This window comes from Neomonachus schauinslandi, chromosome 2, assembly GCF_002201575.2.
Source record: "Neomonachus schauinslandi chromosome 2, ASM220157v2, whole genome shotgun sequence".
Lineage (NCBI taxonomy): Eukaryota > Metazoa > Chordata > Mammalia > Carnivora > Phocidae > Neomonachus > Neomonachus schauinslandi.
In genome coordinates, this window is record NC_058404.1 from 140,392,458 (window position 1) to 140,418,105 (window position 25,648).

General features: G+C 38.1%; 1 protein-coding gene across 2 annotated transcripts in view; it reads right to left on the reverse strand.

Moving 5' to 3' along the window:
- Positions 1–2,113: 2,113 nt before the first annotated feature.
- The window catches only part of BMP2K (BMP2 inducible kinase), a 129,011-nt gene continuing 105,476 nt past the window's right edge, over positions 2,114–25,648 (reverse strand). For both annotated transcript variants that reach the window (XM_021702437.2, XM_021702439.2), the window contains exon 16: positions 2,114–7,058. In XM_021702437.2, coding sequence (XP_021558112.2) covers positions 5,626–7,058 — 1,433 coding nt within the window. In that variant the 3' untranslated portion in view covers positions 2,114–5,625. The remainder of the gene's footprint in view (positions 7,059–25,648) is intronic.

Consider the following 25,648-nt stretch of genomic DNA (forward strand, 5'->3'; position numbering starts at 1 on the left):
TCTGGATTCCTGCCAACTGCTGAGCTGAGTAGATCTGTATCCACCTGAAGTCATCATTCCGGGTAATTCCAGCCCTGCCAAAATGTGTGAAGAATCAGCTTAGCTATTCAGGCAGGGACAGAAGTGTCTTTTCCATGCATTATCACAATTACTGCATTTGTATTCAAAAGAGGTGCAGATGCTACTGGGTACCAATGTCCCCTGAAATTCTGTACCATACTTCCTGAGTAGGTAGTGAGATAATGACCGAAAACTGAAACTACCTTTAAGGAAACATTTTCACAAGGGAGAGGTAACAGCAATAGGGTTCTCTTGTGAAAAGTGCAAAGTCTATCCTTAGAGGGTAGGAATGATAGCCACCAGAGCTCTAGTCCTGCTTTGTAAGTCTGGGATCAAAAACACTATGCAGAACATACCTGTAATTTCAGTAGTGCCAACCATCTGAAGCAAAAGCGAACTATTTTTAAGTGTGCAACATAAAGCTTCAAAAGCTCATGCCTTCACTATGAGAAGAATTAACTACATCTTACAGATGATGCTAGAGCTGGACTTCCTTAAAAAGGGATTTGCTATTCAAAATAAATAGCTCTAACTGCAGGATATATTTTTCTCTAAAGAAGTTAACCATAACTGAATTTGAACAGTGGTACATTGCACACTTCGTACCATTTACTAAAAAGACACAAAGCCCTTATTCTTCCATGTAACTTCAGGTGTTACTAAGTCAAAAAAAAAAAGTTCATAACAAGATGAATCTTTCCACCAGCCACCAATCTAAAGACTTCAGTTTGTGAAATAACACATAAGATAATGCAATCTTGACACCAAACTTAGTCCACCAGTCCAAGAAACAGGTTTTCTCTTTAACGTTTAACGTGCCAAAGCCTCTTTTTTGACATAATCAAGGATTACAATATTTTATTTAACCAAATATTTTTTAAGTTATATACGTTACCAGTTTTTAAGAAGCTTAAATAAATTATACACAATGCAACAACAATGCCAAACATTCAAAAGGTACTTCAAAGTCATGTTTTTGCCTTACCTTCATTATTATAATTATCAGTAATTATAGTGCCTGAACAAATTGTGCTACAAAGTATTTTTGCTGCAAAAATGCTAGGTCACAATAGGTTTTCTTACTTAAATCCTACACTGTGACTTTTACCCTAAGAACAGAGATCTAATCCTATCCATTTTTCTGTTCCACTAGCTGGAGCATAATAGGTGCTTCATGTCTGTAGTGTGAATAAAAGAACTGAATAGAAGTCTACATCCAAAACATTTAAGACAAATAATGAAAAACTCCAAAGTCACTAATTATAAAGAATATGCAATCCATTTGGGATTTATTGCATTTAAAGAAAGCAGATTATTAAAACAGTAGGTATGATAAATACAGTAAGAAAATAATTTTAAATTTCAAACAAAACAAAGTGAATGAGGGACAGAATTCAGTCAATAAGAAGAGTAAGCAACGTAAAGGCAATAAAGTCATAAAATCAGTTAGTGCTTAATTAGATGTAGAAAGAGAAAAAAAAAAAGCAACCGATTCTATCTCATAAACAGTTTCCCAGCTATATTTGAGGATCGAAGTTACTGTAGAAAGTATGTTTTGTAACAATTCTCAGAAATATAATAAGCATGTAAATCAGGTTTATTAAAAGTTAAAGTTATTTGCTTAGTGGTACATAAAAGGCTTCAGAAAATTCAAGTTTAACAAAAAATGGAAGTGTAATCAAAGAAAGTGCACTTAAAGCTGTTTGCCAGCAATTTAAAAAGTAGCTTACTATTACTATACTGCTTACTATTAGATGACCTTTCAATCACAAAAAGAGAGTAGGAATAAAAACAATTCTTTCAAAAGTAGCACAATCGATTTTTAAATAAAAATAACCCCAAATGATGACCCACTGCATTTTCATCTGTCTACCTCATTCTTTTAGTGGCTTTTGTAAAACCTCCCTAGGAGTGAATGTTCTTTTAGTAATGATTGTGGTTGCAATTCCATTTAAAAGTAAAAATTCACATTAGCTCTACAGTAGAGAGATGTGACATGTGCATGCATGTGTGTGTTTATATATTTTTCTCAATATATAAACACCCTGGTGTATAAAAGTTTTCAAACATAATTTTTATTCTCACAGTAGATATGTCATCTCATTCTCACAGTAGATCTGTCAGCTCAGTATCAGACCTAACAATGATGAGTGATTTTGCTAAAAGGGAAGAAAAAGTTGACTGCACATTCTACACATATTAAAACAAATGTACCAAACTCCTCAGACCTAGTGATATTAATACATGTGTACCTTCTAGCAATGCTTATATGAAGTACCAAAACCTAAACTAAGCAGAGTAGCCAAATAGTAAGAAAACTGCTCTGCCTAATGAACATCAGAGCCAAAGGTGGGCTCCGCCTTACTCTTTCCACCAGCAGTATGAGAACAACAATCTATTACCGTTAGACAATAAACGGGGTGGGATCAAAAGGTGTGTCTATCTACAATTCCAAATAATGTCATAACTGTGCCCAAGTACACATTCAGGGATGGGCTGGGTCAGTGGAAGAATTACATAATTTCCCACTGATACTTCTGAATAAATATTCTAGTCAGTTAAATTTTCAGCTGGCCTAAAACCTTTCTTCCTCCACCTAATACATATACCAAGCAACTTTTGTGTCTCAGCAGATACATTCTTCAATGCCATAAAAGCTGATCTTTTTAACACTAACAATTGTGCTGAAATGATATTTAAAAAGTTAACTGAGTGGTCCACTTTTAAAACGATTATTCAAAATCAACAAGCATTATTAAAGCTGTTAGGACAGAAATAACTTTGGCCTCAGATTTTTGCTAGCTTCATAATTTACTTCCCTTAGTGTGATGTTCAAGTATTACAGGTTTAGTTATGACTACTTTACATACAAAAGAAGCACAGAGGACACCTGATTAATAACAGGAAAATAATTTCAACTCTCCTTCCTTAAACAAGAATTGGACCATCCCGTAATAGAACCAAACTTTTACTGAATGTTGTGTCCCAAGTTTGTGTTAGGCTCTTTCACGTGCCTTGGGAGCTCCAGCCTCATAATTCTCATAAGGGAATTACCTGGGCATCAAGAGAGTGACCTACATCCTAACGATAGTGGGAGGAGATAATGAAAAATGGAAAGCAACCCTAATCCTGTACTCCTTGGAAAATGTCTTTACTTCAACACACAGGAATCTCCCCATTTCTATCCTATTGGGTCCCCTGTCGAATCCTAATGTTTCCTCTGAGCTATAATCTCAAGAGAGGAAAGTCACTGGGCTGTAATATAATAAACATAAGGATGGAAATATTTTAAACAATGTCAAAATTGTTTCTTTAGAATTCATCCAACTTTGTAAGCCCGAAGTGTCTACATCAGTGTCTAAATCACTTAAAATTATTCAGTGTATTGAAAAGCAAGTGTAAGCAAGGCCTTGGTATCAGACACAATCTTAAGTATTTCATGTTTACATCCCAAGGAGACCACATTAATTCATCTACTACCCCTTTTAAATTATAAAACTCATGAGGTCTAGCAGAGACCAAGGCCAAGGACTAAAATAGTCAAAAGCATACCGTGTACACATCAACCAACAAATTTTCATTAAAAAAAAATTGTTTGATACAAACCTACCATGAATTTACTAAATGTAATCATCAACTCTTCACTTTTAAAAGAAAGTATCACTTGAGTCTACTTTGTAAAGTTTTGAAGAACACCTACTTGAGCATTTGCATTAGCAGTATTAATCAACCTGAGAAATCAGGAAAAAAAAAAAAAGGTGCAAACATAATATTTGCCTTTGGCACAAGGACAAGTAATTGGTGCAGTCGGGGCTCTAAAAATACAACTCTTAAGCAGTAATATAATGCTTGGTCTGCCTCTGCTACGCTGTGATTCACATATTTGCTTCCCTGTTTGTCCACAAATTTGTATCTGATTTAAAATATAAAAGAGAAAAGAAACAATAAAAATGAATATATAGTTCAGTAACATATACTTTGCTTCTTTCCAAGTTTAGAACTGTGAAAACGGGCAAATAGCTCATCCCATTTGGGGCACTATAATTAAGATATTCTAATCAGATTACTCATAAAATACACTAATTGGATTCAAAGAAAGTTCGTTTAAAGTATAGCAATCAAGAAGAGTGCCAGTTAATAAGAGTTTCCACCCCTTTTTGTAAATAGCTTCATCAGTTCTAGAAACTTCTAAATGTTGACAGGGAAGGACAGTTAATTATAACTTAAAATAGCTGGAGACACAGGAAGCACAGACACTGTATTCACATTAATTCATAGAGTAATTTCTATCTTATTAAACAATCTCTATAAAATCTCAAGTTTCTAATTAGGATTTGGGGTGTAAAAAAAAGGCAATTTGGTAGCTGGGTTCTTTTCACTAGAGACGCATCAACTAGCAGAACTGAGAGGCTAGTTCCTATCTCATACCTTAGAGCCATGTTAAGATCTTGCGTATTAGTGCAGAGGTACTTGCAGCAGGATGCGTGAGTCCTGCCGATAAGGCTTTATGGGTTGCACTGTTCTGTGCACTCTATTAAAACTACTCCACCCTCCAAACCTAACTAGAAAGTTGTTGCTCGTGACTTGGGGAATATTTGGGGAAGGTGGTAATTTAATAAAGTACATTATTAAATGCAACATGATTTTATGTTGTAAACGTCTTAAAAACTCAGGGTTTCAGCTACATATTTTTTTTTCCTGAAGTACAATTTCTATACAACCCTTGTCCTCACTCCCCATTTTTCCAACAATCTGCTTTATTAGGGACATGACAGTAAAAGTTTTGAGCAAGGAGCCATTCAAAAACAATATATAAAGTGTTCCTGAAGTCGTCTTTTTTTTTTCTCTCTTCAGTATCACTTTTTTTCTTTTACATTTTCCACACGTCAGGTATTTCTCTTTAGTTTTTGTCCTAGGCTTCTGGGTAGATATTCCATATTAATGGCACTTGTTTCTAAAAATGCAACAGTTTCAGGCACAATAGTCAGTTACTTCTGGCTCTGCTTTGTCGAGAACGGTGTAAGGACTAAAATCTCTGCTCTCTCCAGATAATTACTTTTTAATTCTTTAGGAGAACCCGATTTTGTTTTTACTGTGTGGAAATTAGAAGAGACCTTTAAAAAATCCACAAATGCAACCTGTGTATGTACAAATAACCTTAGTTTTACATGCTGGATCCTGCCATGAGCCCAGAATATGCACACACAAGTGACATCCTGTTCTAGAAAGAATGACACAGCTTTCCAGTCCCTTTTCAGTGGCTACACAACTGGAAAGGTGGCACGTGCTTTCCCGGGATTTCCGTGGAGTCACGTCTGGTGGCTGAAACCCAGGGTTGGAGCGAGCAGTCAAGCTCCCTTTTCTCCTGCATGGAAGAGACAGCGAGTCACTACCCTGTGGAGATACTTCCTTTTTCTATTTGGTTTCTTTAAAAATCACCTATGCTGATTGACCTGTAAGAATGAATGATATAAAGAGCTATACAAATGAATTTTCTTTCAAATTCATAAAACTATTCATACTTTTTTGAAACAGGAGTTAATGCCAAGAGTCCGCCAGAAGTATCTACTGTTTAGAAGGAAATGGAGCAGCACCAAATGGGTCTAATTCGACTGACTGGGACTGTTGGGGCTGATGTGAAGTGATGCTTTGCACTACAAGTTCTGTAAAGGGCACGGCACCAAAATCATCCATTTTCAAGGCATCTGTACTATGGAATGAGCCATGCAGTGAATTGGGTCTGGGCCGCCCAGGCAGGCCGGGGTTGTGATCGGCACGGACGTCACTCAGGCCCTGATGTGGAGGGTGCCACGGCAGGTCTGGAGGATGGAAGGGCTTGGCACCGAAGGGGTCCAACAGACTCTCCTCGGGCTGCAGGCCGTTCCCTCTGTCTTTCCCATCTGTTAGTGCAATGCTAATGTTCTCCTTGGAGTCTGAGATGGTTAAAAATTCATTGCTACTTTGAGAGTCTCGGCGGCCCACCTTCTTGTGCCTGCGAGCCCTCTCTGGAGTGCGGTAGGTAGGCTTCACAGTCTTCTTCGTGCTGGTTGGCGTGCCGTGATGCCGCTTGCCATTACTTTTGGGCAGATCCTGCTTTGTGCGCCTCTGGCGAGAAGACAGTTTCTGTAAGCTTCGCTGTTTGACTTTTTGTTGTTGACTCCCAGTTATTTCCTCAAAGGGCACAAGCCCAAAAACGTCCTCGTTGCTGTCACTTTTGCTTATTGATGTGGGAAAGGGCTGAAAGGGAGTGGAGCCAAAGATATCTACACTTTTCGGACAACCGGTTTGTGCTTCCGGCCCCACTGCACGGCAGTCTGGTACATTCACCTTCTTGCTGAAGGGTGCCTTTGTGAATACATCAAATTCCTCCTGCTCTAGACCCACAGTAGGACAGAGGGGCTGTTGACAGAAGTCCTTTTCATTCTTCCCTTGGTGAGGCTGTTGAGCACGCACTGCAAAGAAGGGGACAGCGCCAAATACGTCAAACTCCTGTTTAGGAGCCTCCACTCCAACATCAGAGGGCAATCGGGTCGAGGTGAGGAGTGTGTTAGGAGGATCTTGCGTTGGTCCACTGCCAGATTTGTCTCTGTAGACAGGGCTCGCATCACTGTACTTTACTTTGGCCTGCTCATAATCAGAATCAGAGCTATGTTTCTCTTCTTCCTCATCTTCAGAATCCATGAGGAGAGGCCTATGACCCAGGTTTTCCGGTTCAGTATCATCATCATTAAAATCTCCTTGTTCTCCCTGAAGAACTTCTTCATCCTCTTGTTCCTCCTCTTCGCTGCTCTTAGGAGAGGGGGGATCTGATTCGAAATCACTTTCAGACTCATCGTTCTGCTTTGGCACTTGACCCTGTACTGATGATGAATTCTCTGAGGTTTTCTTTCCAGTCCGGTGGTCTTTAGATACTGGACTTGCTTTTCTATTCTTGATAGGGTTTGCAGAACTATTTTCTTGATTCATGGATGAATGTTCAATTTTCTTTTCTGGAGAACCTGCAGGTTCAAAGAAAAATCATCATAGCATTCCAATACATTTCAAGAGCCATTTGCACTAAACAATATGCAAGAACACAAGGCATTACAAATCCCTCATACCAGTTCACTTAGAGAAAATAATGTCAATTCTTTGGTCATTAGGCTTAGGGAACGCACGTATCCTCAACTAGACAGTTAGGTCCTCTAGTGCAGAGAGATTTACTTGCCTCTGTACCCTACACACCACCACCTACTCATCACAGGCCCTCATTGACAGCTAGGTTTTATTTATGGTACCCAGAAGAGGCTCTGAATATAATACACAGGCAAATTTTCTTCTCCGACCTTCCAAGTAAGATTATTCAGCTAATTGCCCCTACTCAGAATCCCACATTTACCAAACCACATTCTGCTTATATTTCAACTCCATTATAAAGTTTTCCCAAAGAGATCAACTAGCAGGAAGAGCTTGTCTGCTCAGTTATATGTTTCACTGTAATTTTTTAAAATTAGCATTCTGGTCGTCTTACGACCTAGGTTAGCATGAGTGCCTCCCCATAATCTGATCAAAGCCAAGGACCAGGTACTGAACCAAGACCGTACCAAGGACATCTGCCTTCTCTAGATGACACATCTTCCTTTAACTGTCTTATCTTCGCTACTAAACATTCCATTAAAAGCATGCTACCTTTAAAAAAAACTTAACTACCAATATGTTCACTGTACGATGCGTAGTAAAACTGCATCAAATACAGTCCTTTACAATTTCACCATATGGTATATAATAAAGACTGTATTAGTTACACAGAAGTATACTACCCTCCCAATATACTGATGTATTGAATTGATTTTCCAGATGTAGGGATCAGTTTGAATTGATCCAACCACATATCCAATCATCCCTTCCCTTCCTTTGACTAAGATCAGATATTTTCAAAATAATTGGCTGGGGTTGGAATATAGTCTGTAGTCATGAAAACTAATCAACTTACGATGCGAGGACCATTTCTTTCCTGTTATTAACATGGTCCTTATTGCATATGATACTCTTCAGTTCTTACCTTCTCTTTAGAAGTCAATACTGTTGTCTTCCCACCTCCCTGACTATTCCTTCTTGGTCATACATATAGAGACTTCTCTTTCACGAACACTTCCATATGCATGTATGTTCCCTAGGGTTCTATCCTTGGCCTTCTCCCTCTGTATGTCCTCCCATGGTCTTAAATACTTATATGTTAATTACCACATACACCATCATGACTGGATCTCTCTAATACTGACCATGAATACTTATCTTACTCATCTAATACTTATGAATATGTATCCTACTATTACTTCAAACTCAGTAATTTCAAAAGAAATCATCTTTCCTCTTAAAATGTGCTCCTCACCAGTTCCCACTAAATTGTAAACAACACTTCTAACTAGTTCTGCAAATCAGCAGAAGTCTGGAAATCATTTCTTCCTCACGAGTTTGTGTTTTTAAACTCTTGAATCTGTTCCCTCCAGTACCACGTCCCTCAAACTACTCCTCTATCCTGCCACCAGAATGATTTTTCTGAAACACTAATTATGTGACTGCAGCTTAAACCCATTCAGTGGCTCTCTAAAGTCCCAACCCTTAGCCCAGCACAGGGGCCCCGTCTCTGGATTCTGTCCTCCCACACCTTTAGCCTCAGACCTTGATGTCTTCCATGGGTATATAGCTCCACCCGACACATTTAGATTTAAAAAAATTATTTTGAGTTATTCTGCTATCCAACCTCTTAATGTTTGCTATCAGAAACCAAGGAACCTAATAGATTGGGGTTTCAAGGGGCATTCTGCTGTGTTAACATCTCTCTGCCATTGTCACACCACCCTCTGGTAGGAGCATCCTTCTAGCACTCCCACTCCCGCCTGACTTGCTTGGTGGACCTGGCTGTGTTTCAAGATCCAGCCCATGCCAGAGCCCTGCAAAGATACCCCTTGAAAAATACCCATATTTGGGACTCCTGATGAACTTAGAACAAGCCTTAATTGTACTATATTACAATTGTTTGTTTGTCTGTTTTCCCTACTTGATTATTACCTCCTAGACACAGTCCTATTTATCATTTACCTCACATCATTCTTTTCTATCCTAGCATGTGGTGAATCAGTATTTGTTGAATGAAACAATAAGTTACTACTCTGAGCTCATAGCCATGGACGCATATCCAATACATTCAGAATACAATAAAGTAAGTTACATTAAAAAATGAACTCTTTACATCTGGAGATTTTTTTTTAGCTCAATTCAGTCACTGCATTTTTTAACAAATAATGTTTGTTACATTGGTGAATAAACAGTCTCTACCTTCAGGAGTTTACAATCATTAGCGTGGGAGACAGAGTACAAGGACTGGTGCTCTGAAATAACAGAGCAGTGGTGCAAGTCATGGGGCAGGGGAACGGGTACAGAAACCTACTCTGGAGTGAGAAGGAGCCAGCCACGCAAAGGACAGGCAGAAAGCTGCTCCAAGGAGAAGCTAGGGCATGTGTGAAGGCAAGAAAGAAGTTGGCACGTTCGAGGAACTGAAAATAGGCCAGTGTGAATGGAGTACAGTGGCAAGGGGAATACCATACAAGATGAGGCGGGAAAGAGAGGGGAAAGGACCAGCCTGTGAAGGTGCCTTCAGGCCATGAGAAGGAGTCCGCATTTTGCTCTAAATTCGGTATGCAATGGGAAGCCGTTACAAGGCTTTATTTAAAATGGGTGTCATGATCAGATTGATATTTGAAACATAACTGACTGTGTAGAAAAAAAGAGTGAAAAGAGAGATACGAAAGTGAGATCAGGGAGGAGGAAATAGTAGAAATTAAAGCCAGAGATTCTGGTGGCCTGGATGACGGTGGTGGCAGGCTAAGTAGAAATGAATAATTAGAGACTGAGGAGGGAAACTCTCCGGAAGGATGGTAGTGCCATTAATACAGACAGAAAAGAGTGAGTAAAGAATAAGAGGGAAAGTAGAGATTACCAAGAATCAGGTTTTGGACACAAGGCTTGAGTTATTTGTGATGCATTTAAGTGCAAATAGTAGATACCTGTGGCTTGAGGGCAATGGTTAGTTTTTGACTGGAGACGAGATTTGGGAGTCCTCCCCATGTAGAGGGTATGTAGAGAGAGTTACAAGTCTGAAGGAAATCACTTAGGAAGTGAGTACAAAACAGAAAAAGGGGACCCAATACTGAGCCCTCAGGTATGACACATTTGGAAGTCGGCAGAACCACCTACAAAGCTAACTGCAAAGTACAGAGAGAAGGACCAAAACCAGGCAAGTGCAGTGTCAGGGAAGCCAAGAGAGGAGTGCTTCTGGAGACAGAGGAGACAACCGAGCTGGTTGAGGCAAAGATGTGCAATAAACTGAGGACAGACAATGGCCACTGACTCTGGTCAGTCCAGGCAGATTGTTGGCAACCTTGAAGTGAGGAGTAGGGCTGAGGAGGAGGGGGCAAGAAGACACGGAGAATTCCATCAGGTTCTACTTAAATATAATCTTCATCCATTATTCATCTACCAGTTCCATGAAACCAGCCAAGAGCTAAATGCTGTATCTTTACAAATTTACAATAGGCTTATCTTAAATCCTAACAGATTAAAACCAAATCAAATACAGATTCTCAAGCTTGACTTCTCCCCCATACAGCTTACTTTTGATATTAAAAACAAAGATGACATTTAGATTAGCTGTAGAATTTATTTTTGTGAATTTTTATTCAAAAGAAAAAAAAGTATAATGGCAAAGACAATCATCCCTCACGTTGGCAGTTCCTCTATGATAGTTTAATGTCTTACTTCAAGCCCCTTACCCCCCAGAGAGCCACAATGTGTACCCATCATACCTGCTCATGGACACCTCCAAGAACATTCCATAATGTTTTCCAAAGTGTATCCCGCAGAACATTATTCCTGTTACAAGAACCAAACAGCTCTGCGGTCTCATGTACCTGAGTTTATAAAATGCTGCTATGTAATGTGCCTCTACCTGGAAAATGCTCACTAAAAGTGCTGTCAAGTCCTACACAAAAGAATCTGCTTAATCCTATGAAACCCAGAACTTCCCAAATTTGCTTCACTACACTTTTATGTACAAGTAGCACCCAGTAGCTTTATAAACGATTTTGCAAAATACACTCTGGAAAAACACTGCTTCTGCAACTTTTTCTTTTCTTTTCTTTTTTAAAGATTTTATTTATTTATTTGAGAGAGGGAGAGCACAAAGGGAGACTGAAAGGGAGAAGCAGACTCCCCGCTGAGCGGAGAGCTAGGGGCCTCGATACCAGGACCCTGAGATCATGACCTGAGCTGAAGGCAGATGCTTAACCGACTGAGCCACACAGGCGTCCCTGCTTCCACAACTTCTCTTGAGAAATTCCATTTCTAGGACACAGAGATCTTCTGGAAAATTTAACACAGGACAGAGTCCTTCAGTTGACTTTCTCTGTTATTCTTCTATTTTAATCCCAGTCTTCTAAATTAACTGTTTCCTGCACGGAAGTGCACCGCAGGGATCTGCTGGGTTTGGAGACTCCACACGGGGTCGTGTGCCAGAGATAGAAATGCTTGGTCACACGCCAGGTGAGCACAGAGTGCGGCCGGAGACCGGGGAGACGGGAGTGATCGACTGCTTTGCTCTGGGGGCGCACTGAAGAGTGGGGTCCAGAGTTCTCAGCTCCTCCCGGGCGGAGATTGGGAGGCCGCCATTTTCACTCTCGTCCTCCAAAGCTGTACGGAAAGCTTGCAGGGAACAAAAGCTCCCAAGAGCAAACCCGAGCGGATTACTTAGCCCGACCGGGCAAGGGTGGGGCAATTCCACCTCCGGCAAAGACAACTGGGAACCACAGCAACAGGCCCCTCCCCCAGAAGATCAGCAACAACAGCCTGCCAAGACCAAGTTTACCGATCAATGAGAACGGCAGAACTCCAGTGCTAGGGGAATACTGCACACAGAATTCATGGCTTTTTTCCTGATTCTTTAGTCTTTCAAAGTTAATTTATTAAATATTTTTTTCTATTTCTTTCTTTTTTAATTTTTCCTTTTTCAACAAACAATTCCTTTTTTACTTCATTTTTACATTCATATTCTATCCCTACATTGTATTTAATATTATTTTTTGTATATATGGAAGTTTTTCTCTCTTTAAAATTTTGGGATACAGTTTCTTCTAACAGACCAAAATATACCCTAAATCTAGTGTATGGCTTTGTTCTAGTCTCCCGCCTGATCACATTCTCTCCTTTTTTTTTTAATTTTATTTCTTTTTTCAACCAACTTCTTACCCTATCAATTCCTTTTTTAAAATCTTTTTTAATTTTCATCTTTACAGTCATATTCCATCCCTTCATCGTATTTACCCTTATTCCTGTGTGTGTATATATATATGTAAATTTTTCTTTCTTTAAAATTTTGGGAGGCAGTTTCTTCTTTTTCTTTGATCTGTTCTTCTAACAGACCACAATAAACCCAAAATCTAGTGTGTGGCTCTGTTCCACTCACCAGCCTAATCCTATTCTTTTTTTTTTTTTTCTTTCTTTCTCTCCCCCTCCCCCAACCCCCATTTTGGGTCTCTTCTGATTTGTTTTGTGTATATTTTTCTGGGGTCATTGTTACCCTTTTAGCATTTTGTTGTCTCGTTCACCTATTCTTCTCTGGACAAAATGACAAGACGGAAAGACTCACCTCAACAAAAAGAACAAGAAGCAGGACCAACTGCCAGGGACCTAATCAATACGGACATTAGTAAGATGTTGGAACTACAGTTCAGAATGACGATTATAAAGATACTAGCTGGGCTTGAAAAAAGCATAGAAGATACTAGAGAATCCCTTTCTGGAGAAATAAAAGAACTAAAATCTAACCAAGTCAAAATCAAAAAGGCTATTAATGAGGTGCAATAAGAAATGGAGGTTCTAGGGCGCCTGGGTGGCTCAGTTGGTTGGGCAACTGCCTTCAGCTCAGGTCATGATCCTGGAGTCCCGGGATCGAGTCCCGCGTAGGGCTCCCTGCTCAGTGGGGAGTCTGCTTCTTCCTCTCCCGCTCTCCCCCTCTTGTGCTCTCTCTCTCTCTTTCTCTCAAATAAATAAATAAAATCTTAAAAAAAAAAAATGGAGGCTCTAACTACTAGGATAAATGAGGCAGAAGACAGAAGACCAAATGATGGAGAATAAAGAAGCTGAGAAAAATAGAGATAAACTACTGGATCACGAGGGGAGAATTCGAGAGATAAGTGATACCATAAAGTGAAACAACAGAATAATTGGGATCTCAGAAGAAGAAGAGAGAGAGGGGCAGAAGGTGTATTGGAGCAAATTATAGCAGAGAACTTCCTTAATTTGGGGAAGGAAACAGGCATCAAAATCCAGGAGGCACAGAGAACCCTCCTCAAAATCAATAAAAATAGATCAACACCCCAACATCTAATAGTAAAACTCACAAGTCTCGGAGACAAAGAGAAAATCCTGAAAATAGCTCGGACAGGAGGTCTGTAACCTACAATGGTAGAAACATTAGATTGGCAACAGACCTATCCACAGAGACCTGGCAGGCCAGAAAGGACTGGCATGATATATTCAGAGCACTAAATGAGAAAAACATGCAGCCAAGAATACTATATCCAGCTAGGCTGTCATTGAAAATAGAAGGAGAGATAAAAAGCTTCCAGGACAAACAAAAACAAAGAATTTGCGAAAACCAAACCAGCCCTACAAGAAATATTGAAAGGGGTGCTCTAAGCAAAGAAAGAGCCTAAAAGTAACATAGACCAGAAAGGAACACAGACAATATACAGTAACAGTCACCTTACAGGCAATACAATGACACTAAATTCATATCTTTCAATAGTTACCCTAAATGTTAATGGGCTAAATGCCCCAATCAAAAGACAGAGAGTATCAGAGCGGATAAAAAAAGAAGACCCAGCGATATGCTGTCTGCAAGAGACTCATTTCAGACCCAAAGACACCTCCAGATTGAAAGTGAGGGGGGGGAAAACCATTTACCATGCTAATGGACATCCAAAGAAAGCCGGGGTGGCAATCCTTATATCAGATTTTAAACCAAAGACTATAATAAGAGATGAGGAAAGATACTACATCATACTTAAAGGGTCTATCCAACAAGACCTAACAATTTTAAATATCTATGCCCATAACATGGGAGCACCCAATTATATAAGCCAATTAAAAACAAAATCAAACAAACACATCAACAATAATACAGTAATAGTAGGGGACTTTAACAGCCCCTTCACTGAAATGGACAGATCATAAGCAAAAGATCAACAAGGAAATAAAGGCTTGAAATGACACACTGGACCAAATGGACTTCACAGATATATTCAGAACATTCCATCCAAAACAACAGAATACACATTCTTCTCTAGTGCACATGGAACATTCTCCAGAATAGATCACATCCTGGGACACAAATCAGGTTTCAACCAGTACCAAAAGATTGGGATCATTCCCTGCATATTTTTGGACCACAGTGCTTTGAAACTAGAACTCAATCACAAGAGGGAAGTTGGAAAGAACTCAAATACATGGAGGCTAAAGAGCATCCTACTAAGGAATGAATGGGTCAACAAGGAATTAAAGAAGAATTAAAAAAAATTCATGGAAACCAATGAAAATGAAAACACAACTGTTCAAAATCTTTGGGATGCAGCAAATGTGGTCCTAAGAGGAAAGTATATAGCAATACAAGCCTTTCTCAAGAAACAAGAAAAGTCTCAAATACACAGCCTAACCCTACACCTAAAGGAGCTGGAGAAAGAACAGCAAATAAAGCCTACACCCAGCAGGAGAACAGAAATAATAAAGATCAGAGCAGAAATCAATGAAATGGAAACCAAAAAACAGTAGAAGAGATCAACGAAACTAGGAGCTGGTTCTTTGAAAGAATTAGTTAAGATTGATAAACCCCTGGCCAGACTTATCAAAAAGAAAAGAGAAAGGATCCAAATAAAATCATGAATGAAAGAGGAGAGAGATCACAACCAACACCAAAGAAATACAATTATAAGAAGATATTATGAGCAACTATATGCCAGCAAATTAGACAATCTGGAAGAAATGGATGCTTTCTTGGAGATGTATAAACAACCAAAACTGAACCAGGAAGAAATAGAAAACCTGAACAGACCCATAATCAGTAAGGAAATTGAAGCAATAATCAAAAATCTCCTAACAAACAAGAGCCCAAAGGCCAGATGGCTTCTCAGGGGAATTCTACCAAACATTTCAAGAAGAATTAATACCTATTCTTCTGAAACTGTTCCAAAAAATAGAAATGGAAGGAAAACTTCCAAACTCATTTTATGAGGCCAGCATTACCTTGATCCCAAAACCAGACAAATACCCCATCAAAAAGGAGAACTTAAACCAATATCCCTGATGAACATGGATGCAAAAATTCTCACCAAAATACTAGCCAATAGGATCCAACAGTAATTAAAAGGATTATTCACTATGACCAAGTGGGATTTATTCCTGGGCTGCAAGGTTGGTTCAACATCCACAAATCAGTGTGATACGATACATTAATAAAAGAAAGAACAAGAACCATATGATACTCTCAATAGATGCAGAAAAAGCATTTGACAAAGTACACCATCCTTTCTTGATTAAAACTCTTCACAGTGTAGGAACAGAGGGTACAGTACCTTAATATCATAAAAGCCATCTATGAAAAACCCACAGCAAATATCATTCTCAATGGGGAAAAACTGAGAGCTTTTCCCCTAAGGTCAGGAACACAGCAGGGATGTCCACTATCATCACTGCTATTCAACATAGTACTAGAAGTCCTAGCCTCAGCAATCAGACAACAGAAAGAAATAAAAGGCATCTGAATCGGCAAAGACAAAGTCAAACTCTCACTCTTTGCAGATGATATGATACTTTATGTGGAAAACCCCAAAGACTCCACCCCAAAACTGCTAGAACTCATACAGGAATTCAGTAAAGTGGCAGGATATAAAATCAATGTACAGAAATCAGCTGCATTTCTATATACCAACAACAAGACAGAAGAAAGAGAAATTAAGGAGTCGATCCCATTTACAATTGCACCCAAAACCATAAGATACCTAGGAATAAATCTAACCAAAGAGGCAAAGGATCTGTACTCAGAAAACTATAAAATACTCATGAAAGAAATTGAGGAAGACACAAAGAAATGGAAAAACGTCCCATGCTCATGGATTGGAAGAACAAATATTATGAATATGTCAATGCTACCTAGAGCAATCTACACATTCAATGCAATCCCTATCAAAATACCATCAACTTTTTTCAAAGAAATGGAACAAATAATCCTAAAATTTGTATGGAACCAGAAAAGACCTTGAATAGCCAGAGCAATGTTGAAAAAGAAAAGCAAAGCTGGTTGCATCACAATTCTGGACTTCAAGCTCTATTACAAAGCTGTAATCATCAAGATAGTATGGTACTGGCACAAAAACAGACACATAGATCAATGGAACAGAGAGCCCAGAAATGGACCCTCAACTCTATGGTCAACTCATCTTCGAAAAAGCAGGAAAGAATGTCCAATGGAAAAAAGACTGTCTTTTCTTCAACAAATGGTGTTGGGAAAATTGGATAGCCACATGCGGAAGAATGAAACTGGACCATTTCCTTACACCACACGCAAAAATAGACTCAAAATGGATGAAAGACCTAAATGTGAGACTCTAGGAGTCCATCAAAATCCTTGAGGAGAACACAGGGAGCAACCTCTTCGACCTCAGCCACAGCAACTTCTTCCTAGACACATCATCAAAGGCAAGGGAAGCAAGGGCAAAAATGAACTACTGGGACTTCATCAAGATAAAAAGCAAAGGAAACAGTCAGTAAAACCAAAAGACAACTGACAGAATGGGAGAAGATATTTGCAAATGACAGATAAAGGGCTAGTATCCAAAATCTAAAAAGAACTTATCAAACTCAACACCTAGAGAACAAATAATCCAATCAAGAAATGGGCAGAAGACATGAACAGACATTTCTGCAAAGAAGACATCTAAATGGCCAACAGACACATGAAAAAGTGCTCAACATTGCTTGGCATCAGGGAAATCCAAATCAAAACCTCAATGAGATACCACCTCACACCAGTCAAAATGGCTAAAATTAACAAGTCAGAAAATGACAGATGTTGGCAAGGATGCGGAGAAAGGGGAACCCTCCTACACTGTTGGTGGGAATGCAAGCTGGTGCAACCACTCTGGAAAACAGTATGGAGGTTCCTCAAAAAGTTGAAAATAGAGCTACCCTATGACCCAGCAACTGCACTACTGAGTATTTACCCCAGAGATACAAATGTAGTAATCTGAAGGGGCACCTGCACCCCAATGTTTATAGCAGCAATGTCCACAATATCCAGACTACAGAAAGAGCCTAGATGTCCATCAACAGATGAATGGATAAAGAAGATGTGGTATATATATATACAATGGAATATTATGCAGCCATCAAAAAATGAAATCTTGCCATTTGCAATGACGTGGATGGAACTAGACGGTATTATGCTAAGAGAACTAAGTCAGTCAGAGAAAGACAAGTATCAGATGATCTCACTGATAAGAGGAATTTGAGAAATAAGACAGAGGATCATAGGGGAAGGGAGGGAAAAATGAAACAAGATGAAACCAGAGAGGGAGACAAACAATAAGAGACTCTTAGTCTCAGAAACAAACTGAGGGTTGCTGGAGTGGAAGGGGTGGGAGGGATGGGGTGGCTAGGTGATTGGGGAGGGTATGTGCTATGGCGAGCACTGTGAATTGTGTAAGACTGATGAATCACAAACCTGTACCCCCAAAACAAATAATACATTATATGTTAATAAAAAGTAAATAAATAAAAATGACATATAAAACAAAAAATAAATTAACAAAATAAATTAACTGTTTCCTTTACCCCACTGGCCACTAGTGCTTTCCAAAACACATTCCTCACTTCCTACTCATTCTGTCTGCACTGTCAGCTTCTCAAAGTTGTATTAAGAGAGGTATAGATTTCTTTGTGTTAAATGCTATACAGATCTTTTTTTTTTTTTTTTTTTGAGAGAGAGAGAAAGAGCATGGGCAGGGTGGGAGGGGTGGGGCATAGGGAGAAGGAGAAAGAGAATCTTAAGCAGTCTCCATGCCCAGCACTGTGCCCAAAGCGGGGCTCAGTCTCACAACACAGATCATTACCTAAGCTGAAATCAAGAGTCAAATGGTTTACCAACTGAGCCACGCAGGCACCCCCAGATCTATTTTTTTAATTGTCAATATGAATATAAATTTGTGGGGTTTTTCATTTACCATTTGTAATGCATGTTTACAGGTATCAATATAGTCATTATTAATTCTGATAGAAACATGATAAAACATTGTATTATAATATTTTAAGATTTAACATTTACCTATAGAACCTCTAGGTTGTTTCTAGTTTTTCAGCATTTTAAATAGAACCATGATCATGTACTCTTTCCTTGAGGGGAAAAAAAGAAAAAGAAAACTCTCCTTTTTTAATATCAATTTCACCTTATAGATTTACTATTATTCTCTCATTATACATATTCATTATACATAATTAATACACAGCTAATGAACTTAACCCAGTAACAATCTCTGATCAGATCATAGCCAATACTTTGTACCCTTAAGCATAATATGAGGAAATATATAAATTATATTGAGGGAATAATATGACAATAACAGTTCTATTTCATAGGATTGTTATAAAGAAAGACTTAGAAGAGTGCCCAACACACAATAAACACTCAATAGTAAACTATCATCATCACCTCCAGAACAAGGCCAAACTCAATTACCTCATCCACCAAATTCCACTCTTCTGGCTGCTTTTCTGGACCCAGTGGTCAACAGTGAATGTAAGTGCGGGGGGCGGGGGGTGTAATTCTTTTTTTTAAGATTTTATTTATTTATTTGAGAGAGAGAGAATGCACACACAAGTGGGTGGAGAGTCACAGGGAGAGGGGAAAACAGACTTGCCGCTGAGCAGGGAGCCCGACGAAGGGCTCGATTCCAGGACCCCAGGATCATGACCTAAGCCGAAGGCAGGCGCTTACCGACTGAGCCCCGCAGGCGCCGCAGAGATGAGTGCAATTCTATGGCTAATTCAAGCGGCGTTCAGGTCCACTTTAGAAATGGCCAGAAAAGGAGTGCCTGGCTGATTCAATAAGAAGAACATGTGACTTGGTATCAGGGTCGTGAGTTCAAGCCCCACACTGGGTGTAGAGATTATTTAATATATATATTTTTTAAAAAATGGCCAGAAAAAAGTAGGCACACAAACGTATATCCACACACAAGGGTGCATACTGGATCCTGGAAACTATATCTCTGATTTTTAAATAGCTGTAGTTGGGTGCATAGTACAAGAAATTGAAAAAGACTGCTTTCAAAAAGACCAAGAACGGGCACACACAATGATCTATGCCATCTTTGTGGTTTCAGATTACATCCCTAAAAAGTATGGACAACTGGGGAAGTTTTCTGTTGGTTACAGAAAGACTGGTTTTATTTCTTTTATTGTCTCCCCTTTATAAAACTAAGGATATTTATCCAAATTCCTTTCTTTTCCCACATTCTCACAAGAGAATCAAGAGCAGCAATGAACCTTTGATGGCATACTAAGAGCAACTTAAATGTTAATAAGCACCATTACAACACAATTTAAATACATGTGGTCATTTCTCTCCAGTAACTCCTGCTGAGGAAAAGTTAAATTCCAGGCTGCAAGTTATAGCAATTCTAGATTAAGACTTTACTTTCTGCAGTAAAAGTGATCTACTGAAGCATCCCCTCTTCACCGTGGAACTATAGAAGAACTGAGAAAGAAATGAGAATTATACAAAATTTAAAATTATTTCAATATATTCTAAGGCTTTTAGTCCTGTTCCATAGGCATGAAAGACTGTCAAAATAAGTATTAGTTATAGAGTTGGTTATCAACTGTACAATGTATAGTACTTTAAAATGTTACTTCATAGCTAAGTGCCATCAACTTTTATAATCTATTTCTTTGCCTAAACATATTCCTGTAATTAAAAAAAAAAGAACTCAGATATTCCTACTGTTTGCTCCTGGGGCCAGATTGCTTCTTCCAGTTGTTAGAGTAAATATTACACATGTGATTTACTATGAAATTTAAATCAGGATTATTTCACTACTTAATTTCCCAAAAGTACAGTCTAAATATGTTTCCTTATAATTCAATATATCCTAAATCCTAATAATCCCTATATTTACTAAGATTTGTATTAATATAAAAATGGCTGTTTTTCAAGTGGGTGGAAGGGAAGCTACCATAATATTTAAAATAAGCACTAGAAACATGTATTTAAAGCATAAACAATTATCTAGAATGTGCCCAGGATACCTCAGTTACCTTTCTCTATTAATTGATTTTGGTAAAACACTGTAAATTTTCATACATTGACTAACTTTTATTTTCGGCCCTGAGGGGCATTCTTCTTTCCTTAAACTAAATAGAGAATATTTTGATGCCTTCTAGTCAGGATGTTATTTCTGCTTTGTGCCTTGGAACTACAAAGTATGAAAATTTCAGCTTTTTGAGTAATCCTTATCTTTTGAGGTTGGTCTGATTTCTGCAAACAGCCAAAATCCAATTAGAACAAAGTCCTGAAAATAAAGGGAGTGACTAAGATAGACAATGTAGATTTGGATAAATTACTAAGAACAGCAATAAAGGGTTATAAAGTCTTAAATTCTCTTCTGCAGCATATAAGTGGTCTCTCAGGGAAATTCCAAGTAAAGTGTTGGGGAAAAAAGTTACCAGGGGCACCTGGGTGGCTCACTGGGTTAAGCGTCTGCCTTTGGCTCAAGTCATGATCCCAGGGTCCTGGGATCGAGCCCCATGTCAGGCTCCCTGCTTAGCTGGGAGTCTGCTTCTCCCTCTCTCTCTGCCCCTCCCCCTGGCTTGTGCTCTCTCTCTTTCTCTCACATAAATAAAATCTCTAAAAAAAAAAAAAGGTTACAACAATGTGAAATCACTAAAGTAAGTGTCAAGAGAACTAGTACTAACTTACCGAAATTCTGCTGATTAAAGTTATTCTCACTGGCTTAATATATATCATATATAGAATTTCAAGATAATAGTGCAGAACTAACTAAAGCAATGCTTCAGTTATTCAGTACTGTCAGTAAAAAGCATTTACTAAATATCTAAATACCACATTAACCATTTGGTAACTGTTTATATAAAAATATATAGTATACTTCCCTTCCTTTATAAGCAGAAGATACTAAATGAAAGTGTCCTTGATGACTTGGAATCATGCACTACTTAGTGTCTCACTTTCCTCACCTGTAAAGTAGGGATAGCAATAGTATTTGCCTCCAAAAGTTGTAACAAGGGTTAAAGTAAGAACATACGGGAAGTGCTTACAACACTGCTGGCGTGTGGTACGTACTCAGTAAAGGGCTATGTTGGTATTGCTGGCGTAGTACCCCATCCTTTCATGATTATTTATGGAGTACCTGCCACATGCTTCCAATGATACTGAGAAATTAATCAGAGAGGATAGTAACTAATACTTGTCAAGCGCACAAATGCAGTGCCAACGGCTCTTCATACATTATCTCTTAACTCCCTACCATTAGGCTCCCACATTAGGGTGAAAATGCTTTGAAAGGTCTGTTATGATCTTTCCTTTTCAACTTTATTAACTACATCTTCAAAAGTGGTCCCCTTGCTCTATGTCAGATCATTGTCATGACCTCCTACCACTTCAAAGATATGCATTGTTATTATCCAGTTCTCATTACTTGGCTTTCCCTTTTCTCTTTCCATTTCTTTCTTTTGGTGACCTTAATCCTATTTCGTATCTTCAACTATATTTGAAAGCAAAAAACAAGAAGGGATTTTTAGAGATGTAGTCTTTTTATACACGAGGAATATGAAACTAGGAAAAAGTTGAATAACGCCCAAGTTTAAGACCATACACATCAAAGCCAGAATGACTTCTCTGCTGACACTAGTTTAAAACTCTCATCTGTAAATGCTACAATTAAACTACCAGTAGATCATCACCAGCAAATATTCAACATAGCTCGTCAACCTGCAGCAAAAGACAACCACAGACCTGTCCTGAATTTCTTTTGATTTCCTTTACAAAGTTATGTCTGAAAAGTTAAAAAAAAAAAAAAAAAATGCCCGATACTGTTTCTACTTCAGCAAACAGTGTTTTGTCGAACTGTCAATACGTATCTTGTGCTGAGTATGTTATAGTCTGTAGGTTAGAATTCTAGAAATACTATAAGGCTTCATCATCAAGTGAACTAATACTCAACTTTACAAAACCCACAGAAGATAAACGTCCAAAAAAGCCTCCGTTTCCTCATCTATAAAGGCAATAATGGAACTTACCTGATAGAGCTGAACATTAAATAATATTCATTTTATTTAGTAAAAGCTCATTAAATATTAGGGGGTGTGTGTGTATAAAGAGAGAGAGATTATATTAAATTACTAAAGTAATGAACTCATTCATCAAGGTATTGTATGGCACACAAAGATGAATAAAGCATTTCCTGACTTCAAGAAGCTTATCATTCACTTGAACAATTGTGAAACTCACCTACTACTCCTGATTCTAGTGATCTGGAAAATGACTAACCAGGTAAAAACAACTGGGAGTTTCTGAAGAATAAGCTTAACTCACCAAATGAATTTAAGAACATGAATCTGCCAAATAAATATAAGAGCATAAATTCATCCATTTCATGCTAGAGTTTTCACAAAAAGAAATTTCTAGATGTTAAAATTTCAAAGACATCATAGTCTTGCCCAGTCCAAGAGAGGATTCCAAACTCAAAAGCTAAATTTGTAAGGTCAGTTTTCATATTTTCATATATTTATTATAGTATTCTTTTACACATTTTGGGAAGAAGAGTGAAATCCTAGTTAATGTCACATTATTTTAAATAAATATTGCGAATAATGTATTCTTGAATCACATAAATGAACTTTTATAAACTATATCAAAAAATTCAAAATATTTAGAAAATGTCAAAAAAAATGTGGGGAGAGGGGCATGTTTGCATCATAGTCTTCCAATCAGGTTTCCATCTTTTAGAGGACAGCTCTTTTAGTTATAAAACAGGTGGTACATTTTTAATCATATAAGAAGCTTCCAGTTTCAAGGAAATTTTATTTTGATGTTCTTTTCTTTGCTATCAGATTATAGAGGATGAATGGCCTGAAACTGCTATTGTAATGACATACCTTCTGTTGTCTCATCATTTAGGGTACAAGGGAGGGGCTGTAAAGACTGTAAAGCTCACTTTGAATTGACAGCATACTGCCTGCCATCAAGCCTCAGCAATGCACCATGCCAGGCCCAAGGATTAGTGGATTAGAAGGCTTTATCAAAATCTGTACTGTTTCTCCGAAGACAGGCCAAGTGACAAGGCCTAAGTATAAAAAGAGAATCATGTTAGTTGTGAACAGTATTTCCCAGCCAGATTAAAAATGCTACAAAACTGACATTTCTATTATGTAGATTTTTATTTAAAACAGGCCACTTAACATCTTTATTTGTTTTGCTACTATTTACAGAAAAGAGTTTAGAAGCGGACAGAGCTGGATTGCTACTTAGAAACTATCTGACCTTAAGCCAGTCATTGATGCTCTCTGGGCCTCAGTTTCCACTGTATGTATAAAATTGAATTCAATAAATTGTAACCATTATTACTGACATCTTGAAATAGCAAAATTCTTGATCTTCAAGAATTACATACTAGAATCTAAAAACATAAGCAATACATTCATCATCACTTACAAAAGGACAGTGTTCAAACTCACAATCTGTAATAGTTTATGTTCCATCAAATATTTGCTCTATATCATGTGGCCTTTCCCAACTCTAAACTCAATTTAACCTCCTGTTAGATAATGAGGTGGATCTGGGATTTGGAAGAGTAAGTTCACCAAACCTAACTAAAAATGAAATGCAATATATGAAATCTAAAAACTTCAGTGACCTAATTAATATAGCCTATATGTCAACAAAATTCTTCAAATAGTCTGTTTCCGAGTTGTGCTAATTAAAATTAAGCAGTTCACACTTTAATTCACAGAGCCACACATCCTGTGTTGGTATACAAACTAACTGTAAAATGATGCCTTGGGCAAGCTAGTGCAGCCACTCTGGAAAACAGTATGGAGGTTCCTCAAAAAGTTGAAAATAGAGCTACCATACGACCCAGCAATTGCACTACTGGGTATTTACCCCCAAGATACAAATGTAGTGATCCGAAGGGATACGTGCACCCCAATGTTTATACCAGCAATGTCTGAGAACTGAGAGTTCTAGAGGGGAGGGGTGTGGGGGGATGGGTTAGCCTGGTGATGGGTATTAAAGAGGGCACGTATTGAATGGAGCACTGGCTGTTATACGCAAACAGTGAATCATGGAACACTACATCAAAAACTAACGATGTAATGTATGGTGATTAACATAACATAATAAAATAAAATTTTAAAAAAATGATGCCTTGGGGAGAAGGAAGAATATGTGGGTTTGATGGGGAATGAATACCATGCTTTTAATATGATTTTTATGTGTGTATTGTAGTGAATACTGACAGTTAAAGCTCTAATAAAAATAGAAATAGCACTATTAAAACAGTTCGTGGTAGTGAAAAGCTTCATAAACAGATTCTACATGTTATTTAAAGGTACCAGTAGTTAAGAGAATACTACCTTACCAGGAATTTTGTAGTACCACTAGCTGGACAGCAGCTACAACTTATTTAACACAGAGATTTTGAAATTTAGTAAATAGTGAAAATATTATGTAATAGCACTACCAGCAACAGCCACAAAAGCAACAACACCGAGAATGCCGTGCTTTGTGTAACATTCTCTTCTTTAATTCTTTCAATAATCTCATCGAGTAGCTAATATTATCCGCAGTTTCAGATAAAGAAACCCTCTAAGAAATTAGGCAACACCCAATATCACATGGCTAATCTGTGATAGAACTAAGATTTATACCCAGGACTTTATAATTCCAAAGTTGCTTTGGAACTATAGTATTATAATTATGATATACCACTCTACTAACAGTTCAGTAACCTGACATAAAAGGTAAATACAATTCCATGATAATTAAAGTATCAACTTATGGAATAAGATATTACCCTCACATACAGCAACAAACATATTCTTGATACAATTATTTGATTTCTGCATAAATGGATATTTACAAAATTTAATTTGGCCATAAAGAAATGTTTAAAAACAAGAAGGGGAAAAGCTAGATTTGAATCATTTAAGACATGGTCTATCGAAACGTTATCTTCCTTAAGCTTCCAAAAAGTCTGAAAAAGTGATAGCATAAGCTAAGGCACCAAACAAATCAGAAAGATGCATCTATGTGAACAAACTAAGGTAGGTAAGCTGACTGTACCAACTCTGGAGTACATGCAGCTATTAAAGAAATAGGGGGAAAAGGTATTTGGGACTCTAAATAATAGAGGGAATGGGGACCTAGAGTTAGGGACATAGGGAATATTCCTCTAATTGAAGCCTTTTCTTTTTAAGCTGG